The 22,589-nt window shown below is 36.9% G+C and overlaps 1 protein-coding gene across 2 annotated transcripts in view; it reads left to right on the top strand.

The window, feature by feature from the left end:
• Positions 1–22,589, top strand: part of DYNC2H1 (dynein cytoplasmic 2 heavy chain 1) — a 408,806-nt gene that overhangs the window by 292,371 nt on the left and 93,846 nt on the right. For both annotated transcript variants that reach the window (XM_061143196.1, XM_061143187.1), the window contains exons 83-84: positions 7,613–7,729; positions 20,196–20,405. In XM_061143196.1, the coding sequence (XP_060999179.1) occupies positions 7,613–7,729; positions 20,196–20,405 (327 nt within the window). The remainder of the gene's footprint in view (positions 1–7,612; positions 7,730–20,195; positions 20,406–22,589) is intronic.

Raw genomic sequence — 22,589 nt, 5'->3', positions numbered from 1 at the left:
AGTGTTGACTAGACAGACCTTTGCTGACAAAGTAATGTCTCTTCTTTTGAATATGCTTTCTAGGTTGGTCATAGCTTTTCTTCCAAGGAGCAAGTGTCTTTTAATTTCATCATCTGCAGTGGTTTTGGAGCCCCCCAAAATAAAGTCTCTCGCTGTTTCCATTGTTTCCCTGTCTATTTGCCATGAAGTGATGGGACCGGATGCCATGATCTTAGTCATTTGAATGTTGAGTTTTAAGCCAACTCTTTCACTCTCCTCTTTCACTTTCATCAACAGACTCTTAATTCTTCTTTGCTTTCTGCCAAAAGGGTGATGTCATCTGAGTAACTGAGATTGTTGATATTTCTCCTGGCAGTCTTGATCCTAACTTGTGTTTCATCCAGCCTGGCATTTCACAAGATGTACTCTGCATGTAAGTTAAATAAGCAGGGTGACAATATACAGGCTTGATGTACTCCTTTCACAATTTGAAACCAGTCTGTTGTTTCATGTCCAGTTCTAACTGTTGCTTCTTAACCTGCATACAGATTTCTCAGGACGCAGGTTAAGGTGGTCTGGTATCCCGTCTCATTAAGAATTTCCATAGTTTATTGTGATCCACACAGTCAAAGGCTTTGCCTAAGTCAATAAAGCAGAAGTAGATATTTTTCTGGAACTCTCTTTCTTTTTCTATGATCCAATGGATTTTGGCAATTTGATCTCTGGTTCCTCTGCCTTTTTGAAATCTGGCTTGAACATGTGGAAGTCCACGGTTCACATACTGTTGAAGCCTGGCTTGGAGAATTTTGAGCACTACTTTTCTAGCGTGTGAGATAAGTGCAATTGGGCAGTAGTTTGTGCATTCTTTGGCATTGCCTTTCTTTGGGATTGGAATGAAAACTGACCTTTTCCAGTCCTGTGACCACTGCTGAGTTTTCCAAATTTGCTGGCATACTGAGTGCAGCACTTTCACGGCATCATCTTTCAGGATTTGAAATATCTCAATTGGAATTCCATCACTTCCACTAGCTTTGTTCATACTGATGCTTCCTAAGGCCCACTTGACTTCACATTCCAGGATGTCTGGCTCTAGGTAAGTGATCACAGCATCGTTGTTGTGAATATCTTTTTCATACAGTTCTGTGTATTTTTGCCACCTTTTCTTAATATCTTCTGCTTCTGCTAGATCCCTACCATTTCTGTCCTTTATTATGCCCATCTTTGCATGAAATGTTCCTTTGGTATCTCTAATTTTCTTGAAGAGATATCTAGTCTTTCCCATTCTATTGTTTTCCTCTATTTCTTTGCATTGATCACTGAGGAAGGCTTTCTTATCTCTCCCTGCTGTTCTTTAGAACTCTGCATTCAAATGGGTATATCTTTCCTTTTCTCCTTTGCCTTTAGCTTCTCTTCTTTTCCCAGCTATTTGTAAGGCCTCCTCAGACAGCCATTTTGCCTGCCTTTTTGCATTTCTTTTTCTTGGGGATGGTCTTGATCACCGCCTCCTGTACAATGTCACAAACCTCTCAGTCCATAGTTCTTAGGCACTCTGTGTAGCAGATCTCATCCCTTGAATCTGTTTATCACTTCCACTTATAATCATAAAGGATTTGATATTGGTTACCCTGAATGGTCTGGTGATTTTCCCTACTTTCTTCAATTTAAGTCTGAATTTGGCAGTAAGCAGTTCATGATTTGAGCCACAGTCAGCTCCTGGTCTTGTTTTTGCTGACTGTATAGAGCTTCTCCATCTTTGGATGCAAAGAATATGATCAGTCTGATTTCGGTATTGACCATCTGGTGATGTCCATGTGTAGAGTCATCTCTTGTATTTTTGGAAAAGGGTGTTTGCTATGACCAGTGCGTTCTCTTAGAAAACTCTGTTACTCTTTGCCCTGCTTCATTCTGTACTCCAAGGCCAAACTTGTCTGTTACTCCAGGTATCTCTTGACTTCTTTCTTTTGCATTCCAGTCCCCTATAATGAAAAGGACATCTTTTTTTGGTGTTAGTTCTAGAAGGTCTTGTACGTCTTCATAGAACTGTTCAACTTTTTCATTTAGCTTCATTACTGGTTGGGGCATAGACTTGGATTACTGTGATTTTAAATGGTTTGCCTTGGAAACAAACAGAGACCATTTTGTCATTTTTGACATTGCACCCAGGTACTGTATTTTGGACTCTTTTGTTGACTCTTTTGTGAGGGCTGCTCCATTTCTTCTAAGGGATTTTTGCCCACAGTAATAGATATAATGGTCATCTGAATTAAAATGTCCCTTCCTGTCCGTTGTAGTTCACTGATTCCTAAAATGTCAGTGTTCACTCTTGCCATCTCCTGTTTGACCACTTCCAATTTACCTTGCTTCATGGACCTAACATTCCAGGTCCCTATGCAATACCGTTCTTTACTGCATCGGACTTTACTTCCATACCAGTCACATCCACAGCTGGGCATTGTTATCACTTTGGCTCCATCTCTTCATTCTTTTTGTGGTTACTTCTCCAGTCTTTCCCAGTAGCATATTGGGCACCTACCCACCTGGGGAGTTCATCTTTGTATCATATCTTTTTTTCCTTTTCATGCTGTTCATAGGGTTCTCAAGGCAAGAATACTGAAGTGGTTTGCCATTCCCTTCTCCAGTGGACCACGTTTTGTCAGAACTCTCTGCCATGACTCGTCCCATCTTGGGTTACCCTACACAGCGTGTCTAATTATAGTCCTTGTAAAATTTAAATTTTAAATACATTTTTGCCTTCTCTTATTTTATCTGGTAGCTATATATCATTCAGTCTAGTTAGAAGTCTCATAATTTTATTGTCTTTAGTTACTTTTTAAAAATCTGATCTCTGTTATATCTGTTTCCTATGTTATAATTTTTGCTCTTACTCTTTTCTTCCATCTACATTCTAAACTTTATAAGTTGTTATGTTTGACTTGGTTTTCAGCATTGCTTCTGTTTGAACATAAGTGGTTTCTGCTTCAATTTTCCTCTATGAATCTCATTCACTGTAGTTCTATCAGTTTTGATTTGTGGAATTTTCTTGATTGCAGTGTGTGGAGTGTAGTTTGAATTTTGATCACTGTATTTAGACAGATCACATTATCACCCAAAAGCCAAGGTAACAAACAGCAAGTGTCGCTGCTCTTTTCCTCTGCAAGGCAGTTTGTTTTCTAACTAGCCTGTTGGGTACTTTTATTGAAAGTTCTGGACTTCTGTTTTCTCTCTTTGAAAATTTGAACCTTATGAACTCAATGAGGGACATTTTACAAAGTAATTGACCAGTGTTTTTCTTAAGTGTCAAGGTCAGAAGGAAAAAGAATGACTGTCACAGTTTTGGGTGAGACTATGATAAATAACAGCTAAATGCACTGTGTTATTTTCCTGAGAGAATAATAGGAAATCTGTGGGAAAACTGGTAAAATTCGAACATGGTTTGTAGTAGATTAGTTAATAGTATTGTACAGTGTTAATTTCCTTGTTTTGTTAATTATACTGTGATTATGTAAGATGTTACTATAGTTAGGGGTTAAGTGTATAATTGGAATCTTCTGTACTATTTTTGCCACTTTTATATAAATCTAAAAATAGTTCACAATAAAAAGTAAAGAAACCAACCAACCAAGCTGTAGGCCACTTAGGCAGATACCCCAGGGCAAATGCTGGCTTCAGAGCCCACCTAGGCCTCTAGGTCTGCTCCGCCTCTTTGGCTCTACCATTTAACACTTTCCAAACTTAATTTTCCTTGCACTTCAGTGATAAATTTTTAAAGTTTTTTTTGTTGCTAATATTGTTATTTATGCATAATTTTAAATTGCACTGTTATAAAATTTTCTCCAGGTGTTTAATCTGCTGCCATATACCCCAAGACAAACATGTAACTTGCTTAATTTCTTTGACAATCCATTTTCTCACCTGTAATTTGAGAATAAGCATTCATTTGTAAAGTCTATATTCTTTCTCATTCCAAGAAGGACTTTACTGGAGGTGACTTACAGAAATAAAAATAATCTATTTGTGTAAAATCAATAGTTGAGGAAATCAAAGAGAGAATTAGGAAAGGAAAACTAGGGAAACAGTTTATGCCAAAAGAAGACAAACAACAACTCATGCTCTCAGGTTCTATAAAGGTGCTGTTAGATTAGAAATTCTTCTGTGTGCTTTACAACATCCAAAAGAAAGGAAAAATAAAATTGTAAGATTTAGCATGCTGCAGCAAAGACACAGCTGCTCAGGAGAAACCTAGGCGTTCCCGAGACATCTCCCGTGGTTTGAAGTGATTGCCGATGGAGAGCAGTGGCCTCGCCTCCCGCCGGCCCCCACGGCGTTGACGCTGCCCCCGAGCGTGCCAGGGGCATGGTGCGAGCTGTGCACTTAGCACATGGAAGAAGTGATGTGCTTTTCATGGGCAATTTCATTCCCTTTGACACCCTTTTAAAGGACTGTCATTGAAAAAAGTATTTTTAATTGGTTTAAAACATGAGTAATGGAAAGATATTTTATCATCTGTTCTTTGTAAAAAGATAAATGTGTCAGATTTTATAAAAACAAAAGATGGGTTATTGTTACCATCTTTCTAAATTCCATATATATGCATTAGTATACTGTATTGGTCTTTATCTTTCTGGCTTACTTCACTCTGTATAATGGCTCCAGTTTCATCCACCTCATTAGAACTGGTTCAAATGAATTCTTTTTAATGGCTGAGTAATATTCCATTGTGTATATGTACCACAGCTTCCTTATCCATTCATTTGCTGATGGACATCTAGGTTGCTTCCATGTCCTGGCTATTATAAACAGTGCTGCGATGAACATTGGGGTGCATGTGTCTCTTTCAGATCTGGTTTCCTTGGTGTGTATGCCCAGAAGTGGGATTGGTGGGTCATATGGCAGTTGTATTTCCAGTTTTTTAAGAAATCTCCACACTGTTCTCCATAGCGGCTATGCTAGTTTGCATTCCCACCAACAGTATAAGAGGGTTCCCTTTTCTCCACACCCTCTCCAGCATTTATTGCCTGTGGACTTTTGGATAGCAGCCATCCTGACTGGTGTGTAATGGTACCTCATTGTGGTTTTGATTTGCATTTCTCTGATAATGAGTGATGTCCCCCAATACAGTATACTAATGCATATATGTGGAATTTAGAAGGATGGTAATAATAACCCTATATGCAAAACAGAAAAAGAGACACAGATGTACAGAACAGACTTTTGGACTATGTGGGAGAAGGCGAGGGCGGGATGTTTAGAGAAAACAGCATCGAAACATGTATATTATCAAGGGTGAAACAGATCACCAGCCCAGGTTGGATGCATGAGAGAAGTGCTCGGGGCTGGTGCACTGGGAAGACCCAGAGGGATTGGGTGGAGAGGGAGGTGGGAGGGGGGATCGGGATGGGGAATACATGTAAATCCATGGCTGATTCATGTCAGTGTATGGCAAAAACCACTACAGTATTGTAAAGTAATTAGCCTCCAACTAATAAAAATAAATGGGAAAAAAAAAAGATGGTCCATTGTTACAAGTTATAGCCCCATCCGTATTATACAATATTTTTATTATGCATTTGAACTCCCTTTTTATTACTATTCATTAAAGATTGTATTATAATCATGTTATTATGAAAAGCAGTGCTCATATGTTATTTTTCTGGGAAGAAAACCTTTTTGGGCTGGTAAGCATTTTATTTTAAAATAGTTTTTAACATCAACTGTAAAAAACATCATGTGTAGAAAAATATTTGAACCTTTTTTCCTTTAGACATCTCTTTGCATTCTTACTTTGTTTTCTGTCGTGTTTGACAAATTTTAAACACAAATAAGTGATAGCAATTGTTACCAGAGTCAAAATAGCACTTCTTCTGACTACCAACTGGTGATGTTTTGTGGTTTAGTAGAGCTGATGAATTGGATGCTGTTGTAGGGTTCAGCTGGAGCAAATGAAAATAATTTATCAGAAAAACAAAGAAAATGAAACAATGAATCACCACAGTTTTTTCTAGATTAGAGAATCAATCAAAAACTCTAGAAGGAACTTGAGTTTAACAGCGATTCTGTATGTTTATCAGTTAATTTGTGCATTTATTTTGAAAGATTTATGGTCCTTATTTTATTGTGAACTTTAATAGTATAAGAACCCCCAAAATATTAAATGTAGCCCAATTTATTAAAAAGGAAAAACAGCTTATATCTCTCAAAAAGTAAAACAGAAAAGATAGTTGATAACTGGCAAATGTTGATGTATAAAATATTAGCTTAGGAAAACATATTGTTTGGATTTGGGGATTTGTTTCTGTCAGATAAGCAATGAGCTAGCACAGTTTTAATATTCAGTTGAAATATTTAGGAAGACCCATCAAAAGATACTTAACTGATTTTTATACATCTACTCTAATATCTATAATATGATATATAGAATACTCAGTGATATCCTGGATCATTCTTAGTAAATGATCAAGAATATTTACTGATATTATTGAAATGGAAGCCATTATACACTGTGTTGAAAAGAAAATGTGAGTGAATTGATTTTGATGAGAATGATGATGTGTGTGTGGGTTAGTCCCTCAGTCGAATCCAACTCTTTGTGACCCAATGGTCTGTCCATGGTATTCTCCAGGCAGGAATGCTGGAGTGGGCTGCCATTTTCTTCTCTAGAGAATGGTGACAGAGAAGCTGATAACTTGAAAGTTACAGAAATGAAGTGAAGTGAAAGTTGCTCAGTCATGTCTGACTCTCTGCAACCCCAGGGACTGTAGCCCACCAGGCTCCTCGGTCCATGGAATTTTCCAGGCAAGAATACTAGAGTGTATAGCCATTCCCTTCTCCAGGGAATCTTCCCTACCCAGGGATCGAACCCAGGTCTCCTGCATTGCAGGCAGATTCTTCACTGTCTGAGCCATCAGACACTTTTTGCAGAAGTGAAAGCCCTAAGTAGGAAAGAAGAATTTATTTTGCTTGATTTTTACTAATTGACCTATAACTTCTTTCATTTGAGTCTTATGTATAAAAGAAACATTGAGATGGCAACTTAAAATCAACATAGAATCCTGAAAGCTTAGATTTATTGTAATGTGTACCAACAGTTACTTAAAATTGTTGTACTATTTCATAGTTTGCTATACTATTTACTGGGCTTCCCTGGTGACTCAGATGGTGAAGAGTATACCTGCGATGCAGGAGACCCTGGTTCCATCCCTGGGTTGGAAAGATCCCCTAGAGAAGGGAATGACTACCCTCTGCGGTATTGTTGCCTGGAGAATTCCATGGACAGAGGAGTCCATGGGGTCGTGAAAAATAGGACATAACTGAGCGACTAACACTTTCACTTTACTTTCATACTATTTACCATCTTTTCTGTCATTTCATCTTTCCAAAAAATTATATCAACATTTTGAGGTTATATGATTTAAATCATTCCAATTGAAAAATATTTTTATTTCGGAAGTGAGCAAATAGGTTATTAAGACTGGATCTAACTGAAGAAGTAGCTTTTCAGGTGTAGAGTCATTATAATATGTACATAAATATATATATACACACACACACACAGTCTTTATAAGCTAAATATGGCTGTTTTTGTATCCTACTGAATGGTCAAGTTCATTTATTGCTTTTTATTTTCTTCATTCAGGTTATTTCACAGTTGAAGATCTTAGGCAGATCTGTAACAGCTGGTTGCAAATTTGATAGAGAAATCTGGTCTAATGAACTTTCTCCTGTCCTCAATCTCTGGAAGAAATTAAACCAGGTTAGTAGTAGAACATTCTTCCTCTGTTTTTTCTTTTTTCCCCATATCCTTTTTTTTTTTTCCTCCAGTTTTATCTCCAAATTGTCTATGTTGATGAATATGTTGGTAAATTTTGGCATTGATATGCCCTTGATGTATGCAGTATTCTGGAAGAAGATGAAGGAAATAATAGTAATAGATCAGCCCAAGAAGTAGTGTCACCAGTGTAATTTTTCTTATCCTGGTAATGTATGGTGACATCCTCCGTGGCTGATACATATTTTGCTCACTCTTTGCCTTCTCTTGCCTCTCTGTGTAAAGTCAATGACTGCTCTTAAAGGTGAAATTTTTCAAAGGAATTCAAGTGCTAAGAAAAAGCAATTCATCGACTGGAATTGACTTATTTCTATATTGCAGAGTAGTTATAGATTATAGATGGTTGCTTGCTCACTAGGCAAAACCATTACAGTATTATTGGTTACTATTCTAATTGAATAAGGGCTTACTTTCTGAAATTAAAAAAATATAATTTTACAACTCATATGTTTAATAATGCTATAAAATGTTTATGTATCGATAGCCTTCTCTAATAAGGGAAGTCAAATTAGGCTTATTTCAGAACCTAGTTCAAACCCTCAAATATTACAGTTTTCAAGTTATTCTTAGTGTCAACAATTGGTGATTGTTGGGAGTCTGAATAAATAATGCCCTCAACTAACTGGAATTGCCACTTTATTTAGACCATCAGATTGATAAAACTAGCTTGAGGAAGAATTAGAGAGTGAAAGATACACTGCATCCCTTGACATTCCACACCCAGGCTCTCTCCACTCGTGCCTAAGGCATACAAGTAACCACATTGCACAGATTTCTGGCCATGAAGTCATGGCCCTGATTTCCATTCTTCGTATCAATTCATATTGAAGTTATTATTCTTTAACCTTCTTTTTTTTTTCTTAAACCAATCTTTGCTTATCCTTTAATTAAAATCAAATTTATGCAAATTTATTGAGGAAATTTGCTGTTAATCTGATTCTTATTTCTTTGTAACTCATTAGTTTTTTGCCCGCTAGTATATTTTCTCTCAGATCTCCCTAAATTTCACCACATTAAATACAGATGTGGATTTTGTTTGGTTTTGCATCTATTCTGTTTGATACTCTGAGAACTTGGAATTCTAAAAGCCAGCCTTCCCAGCTATACCTGTTTCAATGTATTCTTCACATAGCTGGGTTGTATGCTGTGAAATATCAAGTACTGTGCTGTCATTGGTGGGTGCTTAATACTGCTATTTTCAGCCCTGAAATGGTAAGATGGTGAGCAGTAATCTTTCCAGGGAAACATGAAAAGATAAGTTTGCAACCCAAAATTCTCCTAGCTTGACCCTAGCCGTGGCATCCGGCCCTCAGCTGTAGGTTACCGTATTCTTTTCTTGCCTGTTACCCAAACACTTTCTGTCTCCCAGACGTTTTCCATTATTTTTGTGCCATCTTCTGGGTTCAGTATCTTCTTGTTTTGTCCAAGACAGAATGCAGAAGTGGGAGATAGGTTGCCCATTTTGTCCAGAACCAAGCATAACTTTTAAAATGTCATTTTAACTTTTATTTGTAAGATAAATACAGATTCATTAAAAGATAGTTATTATTATATTCATAGTAGTTAAATTAATCTTTCAAATATCTTGTGCTTCATCCTGTTATAATGTTTTATTTTTTTATCTCTTCCATTTCCTTCCTGAAGCTATTGCCATAATTTAGGCTTTTATTCTTTCTCATACATGTTATTGCAGAAAACAGCAAATTTGACTCTCCTTATAATATGTCCATCCTTGAAGTCCTATTTGAGATTATTACGTTAATTTTCCTAAAGAAAATTGTTTTTCACAACATGGCTCCATATCCAACCTTACCCGTAAGCCTTTTCCATAGTGAGGCAGACCTCAGTGGTTCTGTCTATGAGGACTTTCCAAATGCTGTTTCCTTCTACTGGAATATCCTGGCTGTGCTAAATCAGGGATGGGCAGGTAAAGTCCCAGCAGCTTCCAGAAGCCTGCTCAGCTGTTACTCATTCCCCTCTTCATATTTCTGTAGTAGGGACTTATAATTTGCATAATAATTCCCATAAAAAATCATATTTTAAACTAAGGAAGTTAATATTTGGCACTGAGGACTAGGCTTTCTCTTATTTGGAAGTAGTGAAAGTGAAAGTCGTGTCGCCTAGTCGTGTCTGACTCTTTGTGACCCCCATGGACGGTAGCCCGCCAGGCTCCTCTTCAATTTAGAGTGTAGGATTAGGGTTTGGTTTGTGTTAAGATAAGAATTATGCACCTTTCAAATACTTGGAGATAGCACTAGTTTGGAGGCATATAAATTAAATTATCTTTTTGAAATTTATTGGAAATTCCAAGGGAGTGCTTGCAAACTAACATTAAAGTTTTGATTGTGGCTATTTTTTGACAAGAGAATTCGACACATAAACTCCCCACTCCAGTTAGTACCAGATTTCCACATAGGCAGTTTTCCTGTGGTCCCTGAGGCACAGGTGGTGGGTGGAAGGCAGCTTATTTCTATTTCAGTCTTTTCTCAAGGATGTAACCATTTGGGATTTCACATTTTTTGGATGTATCATTTTTACCTCTCCACCTTGAGCAGATATTGGACATATTCCCTGGTCTCCCAAGCCCATGTATATGAATACCAAAGCTCAGGTTCACTAGTGTCTTTGAACTTCAGTGGCTTGTTTGCTACTCTCTCATTCTTAGTTTGGAGAAAGAAAAACCTTTCTGGATGTCTTGTATTCTCATAAAAAACCCAGTCTTACGTGACTCTTCATGTATTATGGAAATTAACTTTGTAACTATTTATCTAGCTAAGCGTTGTATTAAAAAAGGATAATAAAACTTGTATTATCTCTCTGAGAGGAACATAGGTGACAGCTGTAAATTCCTTCTAAGCCTCAGGACACTGGCAAGACTAGAGCATTATCTTCATAGGTATTTCCATGACAGAAGGATAAAGCCCAAACTTGGAAACATCTCTAGATCATTGTGTGGATCACAACCAACTGTGGAAAATTTTTAAAGAGATGGGAATACTAAACCATCTTACTTGCCTCCTGAGAAAACTGTATGCAGGGCAAGAAGCAGCAATTAGAACCAAACACGGAACAATGGACGGGCTCAACATTGGGAAAGGACTGTATATTGTCACCCTGCCTATTTCACTTGTATGCAGAGTACATCATGCAAAATCCAGGCTGGATGAAACACAAGATGGGATCAAGACTGTTGGGAGAAATACCAATAACCTCAGATATGCATATGACACCACCTTAATGGCATAAAGTGAAGAGGAGCTAAAGAGCGTCTTGGTGAAAGTGAAAGAGAAGAGTGAAAAAAGCTCGCTTATAACTCAACATTCAGAAAACTAAGATCATGGCATCTGGTCCCCATCACTTCATGGCAAATAGATGGGGAAAAAAAAGAAACAGTGACAAACTTTATTTTCTTGGGTTCCAAAATAACTGGGGCAAATGGTGACGGAGCCATGAAATTAAAAGACGCTTGCTCCTTGGAAGAAAAGCTGTGACCAACCTAGACAGTGTATTAAAAAACAAGAGACATCACTTTGCTGACAAAGGTTCGTCTGGTCAAGGCTATGATTTTTCCAGTGGTCATGTATGGATGTGAGAGTTGGACTATAAAGAAAGCTGATCGCCAAAGAATTGATGCTTTTGAACTGTGGTGTTGGAGAAGACTCTGAGAGTCCCTTGGACTGCAAGGAGATCCAACCAGTCCATCCTAAAGGAGATCAGTCCTGAATATTCACTGGAAGGAAGGATGCTAAACCTGAAACTCCAATACTTTGGTCACCTGATGTGAAGAACTGACTCATTAGAAAAGCCGTGATGCTGGGAAAGATTGAGGGCAAGAGGAGAATGGGGCAGCAGAGGATGAGATACCATCATCAGCTTAATGGACATGTTTGAGCAAACTCCGGTGATAGCAGAAAACAGGGAAGCCTGTGGTACTGCAGTCCATTGTATAGCATAGTCAGACATGACCGAGCGACTGAGTAACAAGTAGACCCTTTGGCTCCTGTAGAGGTTTTTATTTACATACTACAGGGTTGGTAAGATTTCCTAGGACATCCTCTTTGGAGGGGAACACAGCAGCTTCCTTCTTCCTCTTTATAAGAAGAGAATAACCTCTCCGCCCATCCTTTGCACACCTTGCTCACGGAGTGTGTGCTGCTTGCATAGGATGACTGATCTGGCTGTCATTTGGTCACCCTGAAGGTAAGAACTGGAGCAAAGGTGGAGGAGCAGCACATTATTTGCTGTGAGCTGATAAATAATCTCTCCCTAATCCAGAATACTTTGTGTTAACATTCAAGATGAAATGAATAAAGATGAAGTTTAAAAATCCAACACTCACTTGTTTAAATAATTATTTATCTCTTCTCAGATCATAGTTGTAGTTGAGTGTACTTAAGAAGTTGCTTTGCTATTTTACTCAACATATTTAGTTGTTTTCAGCAGTATCTTAACTCTGCTAAAAACAGAAGCTGAAAGTCTGCTTCTGATTTTGAAAACATTGTGAGTTAACATGTGTCTCTTAAGTGATTATGCTTTGTAGACTCTCTTTTTCTGTTAAGTAATATTGTGCAGTGTTGGACTTCAAAGTTTTTTTTTTCCTCAGTGAATATCTGCACTGACTTGAAATGCTGACTGTTCCTTTTAGTCTTAAAATTATGAACCAGTTTGCTCACTATATTAGAACAGTTGGTCACTTCTCAAACTTTTAAGCAACACACTTGCACATGCATACACACACAGAAGCATTTTATGCTGTTGTATTTATTGTGTTTCTAACAGTTAGTTGAACACACAAGAATGCTAAAAAGCATTCCACTGTCATGAAAATACATACATCATTTTTTAGGATAACATGAAAGATAAACTACTCATTGTGGGTCCATTTTATAAAATATGCTCTATTGTTTCCTCTAAACAGGTATAAGTTTTCAAATTTGTGACATTTCTTAACATTCTTCATAATCTGCTCTTCTCGCTCCCTTTCTTCATATTGCTGAAACTGTTAAAAAAAATAAAAGCTTCATAGGAAATTCATGATGTGCCTGGCACATAGTAGTATTCTCAAATGTATTCATTTTTCCATTTAAGTATCATGATCTGTGCAGATCTTTTAAACTGAGATTTTGTTATTACTCTGTTGTTCTACTGTGTGCTGTGTGTTCAGCTGCTCAGCTGTGTCCGACTCTGTGCGATCCTATGGATGACTGTAGCCCACCAGGCTCCTCAGTCGGTGGGGATTCTCCAGGCAAGAATACTGGAGTGGGTTGCCGTGCCCTTCTCCAGGGGATCTTCCCACCCCAGAAAGAATTTATGCTACTAAATTACCTCTTTTCTTGGTAGTTTGACAGAGCAGCAGAATCATTCCTCTAACCAAGTTATGGAGCTGCTGCTGCTGCTAAGTGGCTTCAGTCGTGTCTGACTCTGTGCAACGCCGTAGACGGCCGCCCACCAGGCCCCTCCATCCCTGGGATTCCCCAGGCAAGAGCACTGGAGTGGGCTGCCATTGCCTTCTCCAATGCATGCACTCATGCTAAGTCACTTCAGTCGTGTCTGATTCTGTGTGACCCTATGGGCAGCAGCCCACCTGGCTCCTTTGTCCAGGGGATTCTCCAGGCAAGAATACTGGAGTGGGAGTTATGGAGCAGATAGCCTATTAAAGTTCTTCTCTAGAAATAAATGTGGTTTTATTAATATGCCATTTGTATATTAATCCATAGTTTTTTTTAAATTGCCATTTTGTTTTACATACCCAAGTTATAAATGAATAATGACTTTCTATCAGAGACCCAAAAGATATAGAGAGATCTAAAGGTCCCGCTGAGTGATGACTGTCAGTCCTGTTCTTGTCTCCCGAGGGGCACCGTGTTTGGTGTCTATTAATATCACAATATTGTAAGTAAAAGTTATGAAACTCTCAGGCTTGTAAAATTAGTAATTTGTATTTAATACCAAAGCTTCTTTCTACTAGCACTCACTAGCTTCATTTCAATTTTTCTTTTAGAAAGGTATAATAGCTTACAGTATCAGCTTCAGTGTAGCAACTCAAAGTACTTCCCTCTTGTGTCTTTTGGCATTGACCTTACTTGCTCTGCTCGTCACCAGCATCTCTGTTTCTCCTCCCACCCCCCGTATATGTATATATAGTTGTTGTTGTTGTTGCTTAGTCACTAAGTCATGTCCAACTCTGTGCAGTCCCATGGACTGCAGCTCGCCAGGCTCCTCTGTCCATGGGAAGAATCCTGGGGTAGGCTGCCATTTTCTTCTCCAGAGGATCTTCCTAACCCAGGGATTGAACCCACATCTTTAATCTCCATTGGCAGGTGGATGCTTTACTACTGAGCCACCAGAGAAGTCCCACCGTATATGTGCACACACGTATGTGTGTGTGTGTGTGTGTGGTGCTGAGTTGCTTCAGTCATGTCCGACTCTTTGTGCTGCTGTGGACCACACTGTGCGACCTGTTAGGCTCCTTTGTCTACGGGATTGTCCGGGAATGAATATGGAGTGGGTCACCATGCCCTTTTCTCCAGGGAGTCTTCCCAACCCAGGGATTGAACCTGTATCTCTTACATCTCCTGCATCGCAGGTGACTTCTTTAGCACTAGTGCCACCAGGGAAGCATTATATATACACCCATATATGTATACACATATATGTACAACACACACATATATACACACCCATATATGTATATACACATATATGTACAACACACACATATATACACCCATATATGTATATACACATATATGTACAACACACACACATATATATACACCCATATATATAGACCCGTATATGTATACACATGTATATACAGCACACACATATATGTACAACACACACATATATATATACACCCATATATATACACCCATATATGTATACACATATATATACAGCACACACATATATGTACACACATATATATATACACACACGCATATACACACACACATATATATACACACATATATGTATACATACATATATATATACAGCACACACATATATATACACCCATATATATACAACACACACATATATATATACACCCATATATATACACACACATATATGTACAACACACACATATATATACACCCATATATATATACACACACACATATATGTACAACACACACATATATATACACCCATATATATATACACACATATATGTACAACACGCACATATATATACACCCATATATATATATACACACATATATGTACAACACACACATATATATACACCCATATATATATACACACATATATGTACAACACACACATATACACCCATATATATACACACACATATATGTACAACACACACATATATATACACCCATATATGTATACACACATATATATACAACACACACATATATATACACCCATATATATACACACATATATATACAACACACACATATATATACACCCATATATATACACACATATCTATACAACACACACATATATATACACCCATATATATACACACGTATATATACACCCATATATATACACACACATATATGTACAACACACACATATATATACACCCATATATATATATACACCCATATATGTACAACACACCCATATATATACACCCATATATATATAGACATATATATACACCCATACACATATATATACACATATATATACAGCACACACATATATACACGTATATATGATCATTATAGTATGCATGGTATGTATATTCTAAAAGGGCTGATGCTGCACTGAAACTGGTATGATATATGTGTTTGTATGCTTCATTTTTTATACAGCCTCTCTCTTTATTGTCAAAAAATGACTGCATTGCTTCTCTACTTCATGATCTCTTCAGTTCAAGTGTAGTGAAAAGGAAGAGTTATCTGTTTATCAGAATATGCAGGCAAGATTCTTACTGTCTTGTTATCTCTGGTAATCTGCCCGTCTCTCAACCAGTGACTATGGTGAGGAATGGAGTGCTCTGATTGGTTAACTTCTAAGTATATGACCCTAACCCTAACCCTAAGTCTAAGTATATGACTTAGCAGTTAACTAATTACCACTAGTACCACCTGGGAATCCCTGGGTCGGGAAGATCCCCTTGAGAAGGGCACGGCAACCCACTCCAGTATTCTTGCCTGGAGAATCCCGTGGACAGGGGAGCCTGGTGAGCTATAGTCTATTGGGTCACAAAGTGTCGGACACTACTGAAGGGACCTAGTATGCACACAAGTCATACACCAGAGTCAACTCTACCAGAACCATTTGGACTTAGAGATAGGAAATTTGTTTCTTCCCAGAGAGATATTAGGAAATTATCTGAAGTGGAATGAAGCATAAGTAGAATTTCTGCCACATGGAAATGAAGATAGTGCCCCCATTTCTGTAACTCAGAGCCACCCCACATTTCTTTCTGATGTTTCTCACTTCCTTTTTTGTTTTTAAAATGATTGTGTGTTAAGTCTTTTAGTATCTTTTTTTATCGTCAAAAAACGTATCTTCAACAAAGACATGATCATGTGACAAGGGGAAAAATACTTCTGTCCAATTGTTGCTTATTGTTCTATGAGTCATAGACAAATACACGCATAGAAACTACAGTCACATCTTACTAATTTCATTGAACTGCAGATCTGGAAGGGACTCTGATGTTATCTAGAGCAGTATGTGAATCTCCATAATGCTTTGAATAAGTGGTAGTGTACCTGAGAGGTTGGCAAACTACAGCACATGGGCCAAATCTGAAGTGCCGCCTTTTTCTGTAAATACAGATTTATTGAAAGTTATCCTTACCTCTTTGTTTATATATTGTCTGTAGCTAAATTTACACTGTAACAGCCAGAGTTGATTTGTTATAACAAATTTTATTTCCCACAAAGTCTGACATTTGCTATTTGAATCTTTATAGAAAAACCTTCTAACCTTTACTCGTTGCTTGAATTTCCTTTAGTGGCAAAAATTCTTTCTGAGAGGGAATCATTTTCAAAAAGCTTTAATTCTTAAAAAAACAGAGTAATACTTCTGTGTGTCATCTGTTTTACTTATGTCTAAGTTAGCATCTCGCTTAAGAAACTACTCTAGTTAAAACACAAAAATTCTGGATTAACACCTAAGTTGTACCAAAGTGAGACTAGTTTCTTTCTTGCCCAAAAGATATTTCTTGCTTAATAGTTAAGTTTTTAAAAATCCATAATCATTTCTTCTCCAGCAGCTTCATAATGAATGATTTTCCATGAATACACTTAGCTTTTAAACGATAAGATGAACTTTAAAATGTCAAAGATGTCCTTCCAAAGTACATGATTCAGCCAATTATATTTACTCATAAAAAAAGTTTTTCTTATAATCAATTTACTAAAGCTATGACTGCCATCCCTAGATAGTTTCACTGAAAAATGTCTTATAGTGATGTAATTTGCTCATGGCAATTTTAGCTACTTGAATTATAAATAAAACTTAATTTGAGTTTGTTTTAAGATTAATGTAACACTTTAACATGTTTCTACTGCTATAAATCTCTATACTTAACTCTTTCAGAATGTATACAATACCTATATTTATTTTAACAGCTAAAGTTGTCATATTAATTTTTAATAAAGCTTTATGAAGGCTTGTAGGAAATGAATTATGTTATAAAATATAATATACTTTGATGTCTTCTGTGTTATAAAATATAATATACTTTAATGTCTTCTACTGTATTTTTCTCATTCATTTATCACAACTTATATCACTTTGGGGCTTATTACTATTAATTTTTTTCATCTTCCATTAATCAAACATTTTTTTAAGACCCTACTGTATGCTGTTCTCTCCTATGTTCTTCTGTTCTAATTGCTGAACTTATATCATTTTACTTGATAGTTTCTAGATCAACACTATGCAGTACTTATATAATGTGAAACACAAGTAGAAGCCATACTTGTAACTTTAAAACTTTCTAGCAGTCATATTCAAAAAAGTATTAAGAAATGAAATTAATAATATATTTTGTTTAACCTAATGTACTCAAAATATTAGCATTTCAACAGATGATCAATATAAAAATTATTAATGTGGTAGTTTACATCCTTTTTTTCATATTAAGTCTTTGAAATTCAGTTGGTATTATACACTTACTGCATATCTCTAGACCATAGTTCTTATCTGAACTCTTATTTCAATTTTAAGTAGTTTTGATAGGTACTCTCTTAAATCAACTTTTTAAAAAGTTTAGTACACTAAGTTTTCTAATTTCTTGCACCATAAATAAATGGAATCTTGTTTGAATGATCTAAGATTCCATTTTTGTGTGTTCTTCTTCTATAAAGTATCAGTGTGAACAGTGCAGATTTGACTCATCAGTTTAATAGAATGGATAAAATCTATAAACTAAGTTGTTATTCAGTAATCTTTACCAAGAGGCTCTTGATGAAAGTGAAAGAGGAGAGTGAAAAAGTTGGCTTAAAACCCAACATTCAAAAAACTAAGATCATGGCATCCGGACCCATCACTTCATGGCAAATAGATAGGGAAACAATGGAAACCATGACAGGCTTTTATTTTCTTGGGCTCCGAAATCACTGCAGATGGTGACTACAGCCATGATACTAAAAGATGCTTGTTCCTTGGATGAAAAGCTGTGACCAACCTACATAGTATATTAAAAAGCAGAGACATTTCTTTGCTGACAAAGGTCCATATAGCTAAAGCTATGGATTTTCCAATAGTCATGTATGAATGTGAGAGTTGGACCATAAAGAAAGCTGAGCACTGAAGAATTGATGTTTTTGAACTGTGGTGTTGGAAAAGACTCTTGAAAGTCCCTTGAACTACAAGGAGATCCAACCAGTCCATCCTAAAGGAGATCAGTCCTGAATGTTCACTGGAAGGACTGATGCTGAAGCTGAAGCTCCAATAGTTTGGCCACCTGATGCGAAGAGCTGACTCATTTGAAAAGATCCTGATACTGGGAGGGATTGAGGGCAGGAGTAGAAAGGGGATGACAGAGGATGAGATGGTTGGATGGCATCACTGACTCGATGGACATGAGTTTGGGTAAACTCTGGGAGTTCGTGATGGACAGGGAGGCCTGGTGTGCTGCTGTCCATGGCATAGCAGAGTCGGACACGACTGAGCGACTGAACTGAACTGAATCTTTACCAGTCTTAGCATAGGACTGGTAAAGATTTAAGTACCACATATTATTCACTTCCAGGAATGGTTTTTAATATGAGGAATTATGGAAAGTCTATAATCTAATTTTATGTCAGTTATATAACTTGATTAAGGTTGGAGGTGTGTTAAGTATTATTTATTTCATGCTCTGGTTCAAATAATTAATTTCAATCTAGGGGGTAATATTTATAGTTAATTTTAAAAATATATGCTTTTTCTCTTCTAGATTTAGAGTTCACCACTGTGTACTTTTATGGGTGCATTTATGTACATTTTTATGTCTATCAAAAATGATTCCAACAGCTTTAATATTTTAAATGTAGTATTAATACAAATAAAATGCCTAAATTTGAACCCATAGGCTGAATCTATTTTCAGGAATGACTTCATGCCAGTAAAATTTATTTCATAATTATTTATTTAATGGCTAGATCTTCATATTATGATATTAAATCATCATACCAACAACATGAAAAACAGACAGTGCTCTCATGGAATATGGGAAGGTGACAACCACTGGAACAAGAAGAGGGGCCCCCTCATTAGGATTGTAAGCAGACTCTATAGAGGAAATTAGGAAAATGAATGGTAGGCAAGAGTGCAGACTTCCCAGTGTTGTCTCTTTGACAGTTTTTTAACATTTAGAATACTAATGAAGGTGATATTTTTTTTTTCCTCTTAACTGTGTAAACTGTTTGGAAATGGCTGGGATTCCTTGACTTGTTCTTAACAATTTGAGAAGACCCAAGTTCCACATATCAGAGCCTCTCTTAAAGTGTAGATGTAGAAACAAATACTAAGATTAATATTCACTGGTACAAGATCTTTAATGTACTTTTTAAAGTTTACATACAGGTAATTTTCAAATTGAAATGAATATTGCTCACATATTTTTCAAAGCCATGATTCCTTCTGCGTTCGTTGTAGCGATCAGGTGGGAGTTTAGCTGTGCTGCTGTCTCTGCATTGACTCACAGCATGCCGTTCTTAGACTTGCCAGCCGTATCGACTGCTGCGTTCCCGTTCTCAGTTCCCACTGTCACCCCATTTAAGTGTGTGAAGTCCAGGATTCTTTCCCCATGTATTTACGGGTTTGATAAATTTGGCCATTCATAAGAGAGTATTTCAAAACAAGTATACCAACAAAAGGTTTAAATAACTTTTGAATGTTTTGATATATTTGTGTTACTTTTCAGCAAATATTACATGATACATTATTCTTTTAGAATTCAAACCTGATTCATCAGAAATTGTTGCCTCCTAACGATCGACAAGGATCTCCAATATTATCCTTCATCATTCTTGAACAATTCAACGCCATCCGCTTAGTACAGAGTGTCCATCAGTCTCTTGCTGCTCTCAGCAAAGTCATCAGAGGAACCACCTTATTGAGTTCAGAAGTACAAAAATTGGCAAGTGCTTTATTAAACCAAAAGGTAAGCCAATATTAAATATGTGTGTTTTATTTTCATTAATTTAAGTGACTCCTCCATCTTATATACCTTTGTTAGAAGTCTTAAAATTTACAGTAACAGAAAATCCAAGTTAAACTAGCTTAGTGTGAAAATCGCTCAGTCATGTCCAACTCTGTGGCCCCATGGAGTGTACAGTCCATGGAATTCTCCAGGCCAGAATACTGGAGTGGGTGGCTTTTCCCTTCTCCAGAGTAAACTAGCTTAAGCCACATAGAATTAATTGGCTGTTTAACTGAAGGATCCAAGGGTAGCCGCATTAACTCAGCTTGATGCAGCTTAAAATTGTCATTAGGATCTCAGCTTGTGTTATTTATCTACCTCTCTAGTCATAGTGTGTGTGTGTGTGTGTGTGTGTGTGTGTGTCTGTCTGTCTGTCTGTCTGTCTGTGTGTATGTGTGTGTATGCATCTTCCATAACAACTTCACTTTTGGGTGGGTCGTCTACACATGGTGGTCTCCCAGGAGTTCAAGTCTTATGTTGTCTAAGTCCAAGAGAAAGAATACCTGTTTCTTGGCAACTCAAGCAAAAATCTTGGGATTAACTTTGCTTCAAACTGAATGGCTTGTGTTTTATGCCTAGTCCTTTAGTAGTTCTGTGTGCAAAGGTCTCACTGGCTGGGGCTTCAGCCAAATGCATCTCCCAGAATCTGGGGAGGGATTCTGCTCCATCTGTAATACATGTACTACAAGTAAGGGATGGATACTTCCATCTTAAGCAGATGAAAAGGAAATCAACACATCTCTTGCTAAGTAATTGGACTATTATAAATGACATTAAAATCCATGTTATTTCATATCTATTGGATAAAAACAAAGCATTCATAGTATCTTATGTAGATTCATTTTAGTTAATTTGGAGAATATAAACTTTGCGGAACCTAGCATTTGGAAAAGATTTTACTAGGGCTCTATAGGAATTTAGAAAGAAAAAATGTTTTTTGTTTTTTTTTTCTTGCTGTTTACCCTCAATATAGAGAAACTGATAGTCAACGTGAAACTCTTCTCTGTTTGAAAATAAAAGATAGGCTTCCTAGAACTGCCTGTATCTTACTCCCTAACATAAAAAGATTTCTGTTTTAATTCAGGCTTCTATAACAAATTAACATAGAATGAATGACTTAAACAACAAGTATTTATTTCTCACAATTCTGGAGGCTGGAAAGTTGAAGACTTAGTTACTGCTAGATCTGGTGTCTGGTGAGACCTGCTTCCTAATTTGCTGATGGCCGTCTTCTTGCTATGCCCTCACAGGGTATAGAGAAATGAGAGAAAACACAAACTCTCTCCTGTCTCTCCTTCTGAGGCCAATTCCATCATAAAGGCTCCACTCTTAGGACCTAATTACCTCCACCAGACCTCATCCGTGTGGCCTAATTACCTCCCCCAGACCTTAGCTTCAGATCATGACAGCAGGGTTTAGGGTTTCAACATACATATTTTGGGGGGATAGAAACTTTCAGCCCATCTTAATATTCTTTATTCACATATACAAAAAGATCTATTCCAGGGGCTTTCTTGGAGATCCAGTGGTTACAATTCCCTGCTTCTACTGAAATGGGGGCAAGTTTGATCCTAACTAAGATCTTGCGTGTCACAGGATATGGCCCAAAAAATTCAACATAAGAAATCAATAAATAAATTTTTTAAAAAATTTCAAAAAAAGACGTAGCAACTGTATGTTCCTCTTTTCTTTACCCTGGAAAAAAGAGTCTCAGCTTTGCATTGTGTTTTTTTGTGTGTAGATTTCTATCTCTGTTAATCATTTGTGGTTGTCAGAGTGGTGTAGTACTGTACTGAATGACAAATTATAACTAATTTGTTTCCAATTTAAAGTAGATGTATTATCAATCATGAAAGCTTCATGACACAGTGAAGTAACCAGTGGTAAAGTGTTCTAAGAACTTTAAAATTACATTAATTAACTCATTTAATCACCACATTAACAGTACGAGATGGTGCTATGTTATCCGCATTTTACTGTGAGGAACCTGGGGCAGAGGAGCATTAAATAATTTAACCAGTCACACAATGAGTAATTTACACAGTCAGGATTTGAATCTAGACAGGTCTGGTTGTCATAATAAATGTAAATTAATTTAAATTTATTTGTGAAAAGATAAATACTCATGAGAGTGTATATCTTTAA

This window comes from Dama dama, chromosome 1 (assembly GCF_033118175.1).
Source record: "Dama dama isolate Ldn47 chromosome 1, ASM3311817v1, whole genome shotgun sequence".
NCBI lineage: Eukaryota > Metazoa > Chordata > Mammalia > Artiodactyla > Cervidae > Dama > Dama dama.
Note: the sequence above shows the minus strand (reverse complement) of the source record. Positions and strands in the feature narration are given on the sequence as shown.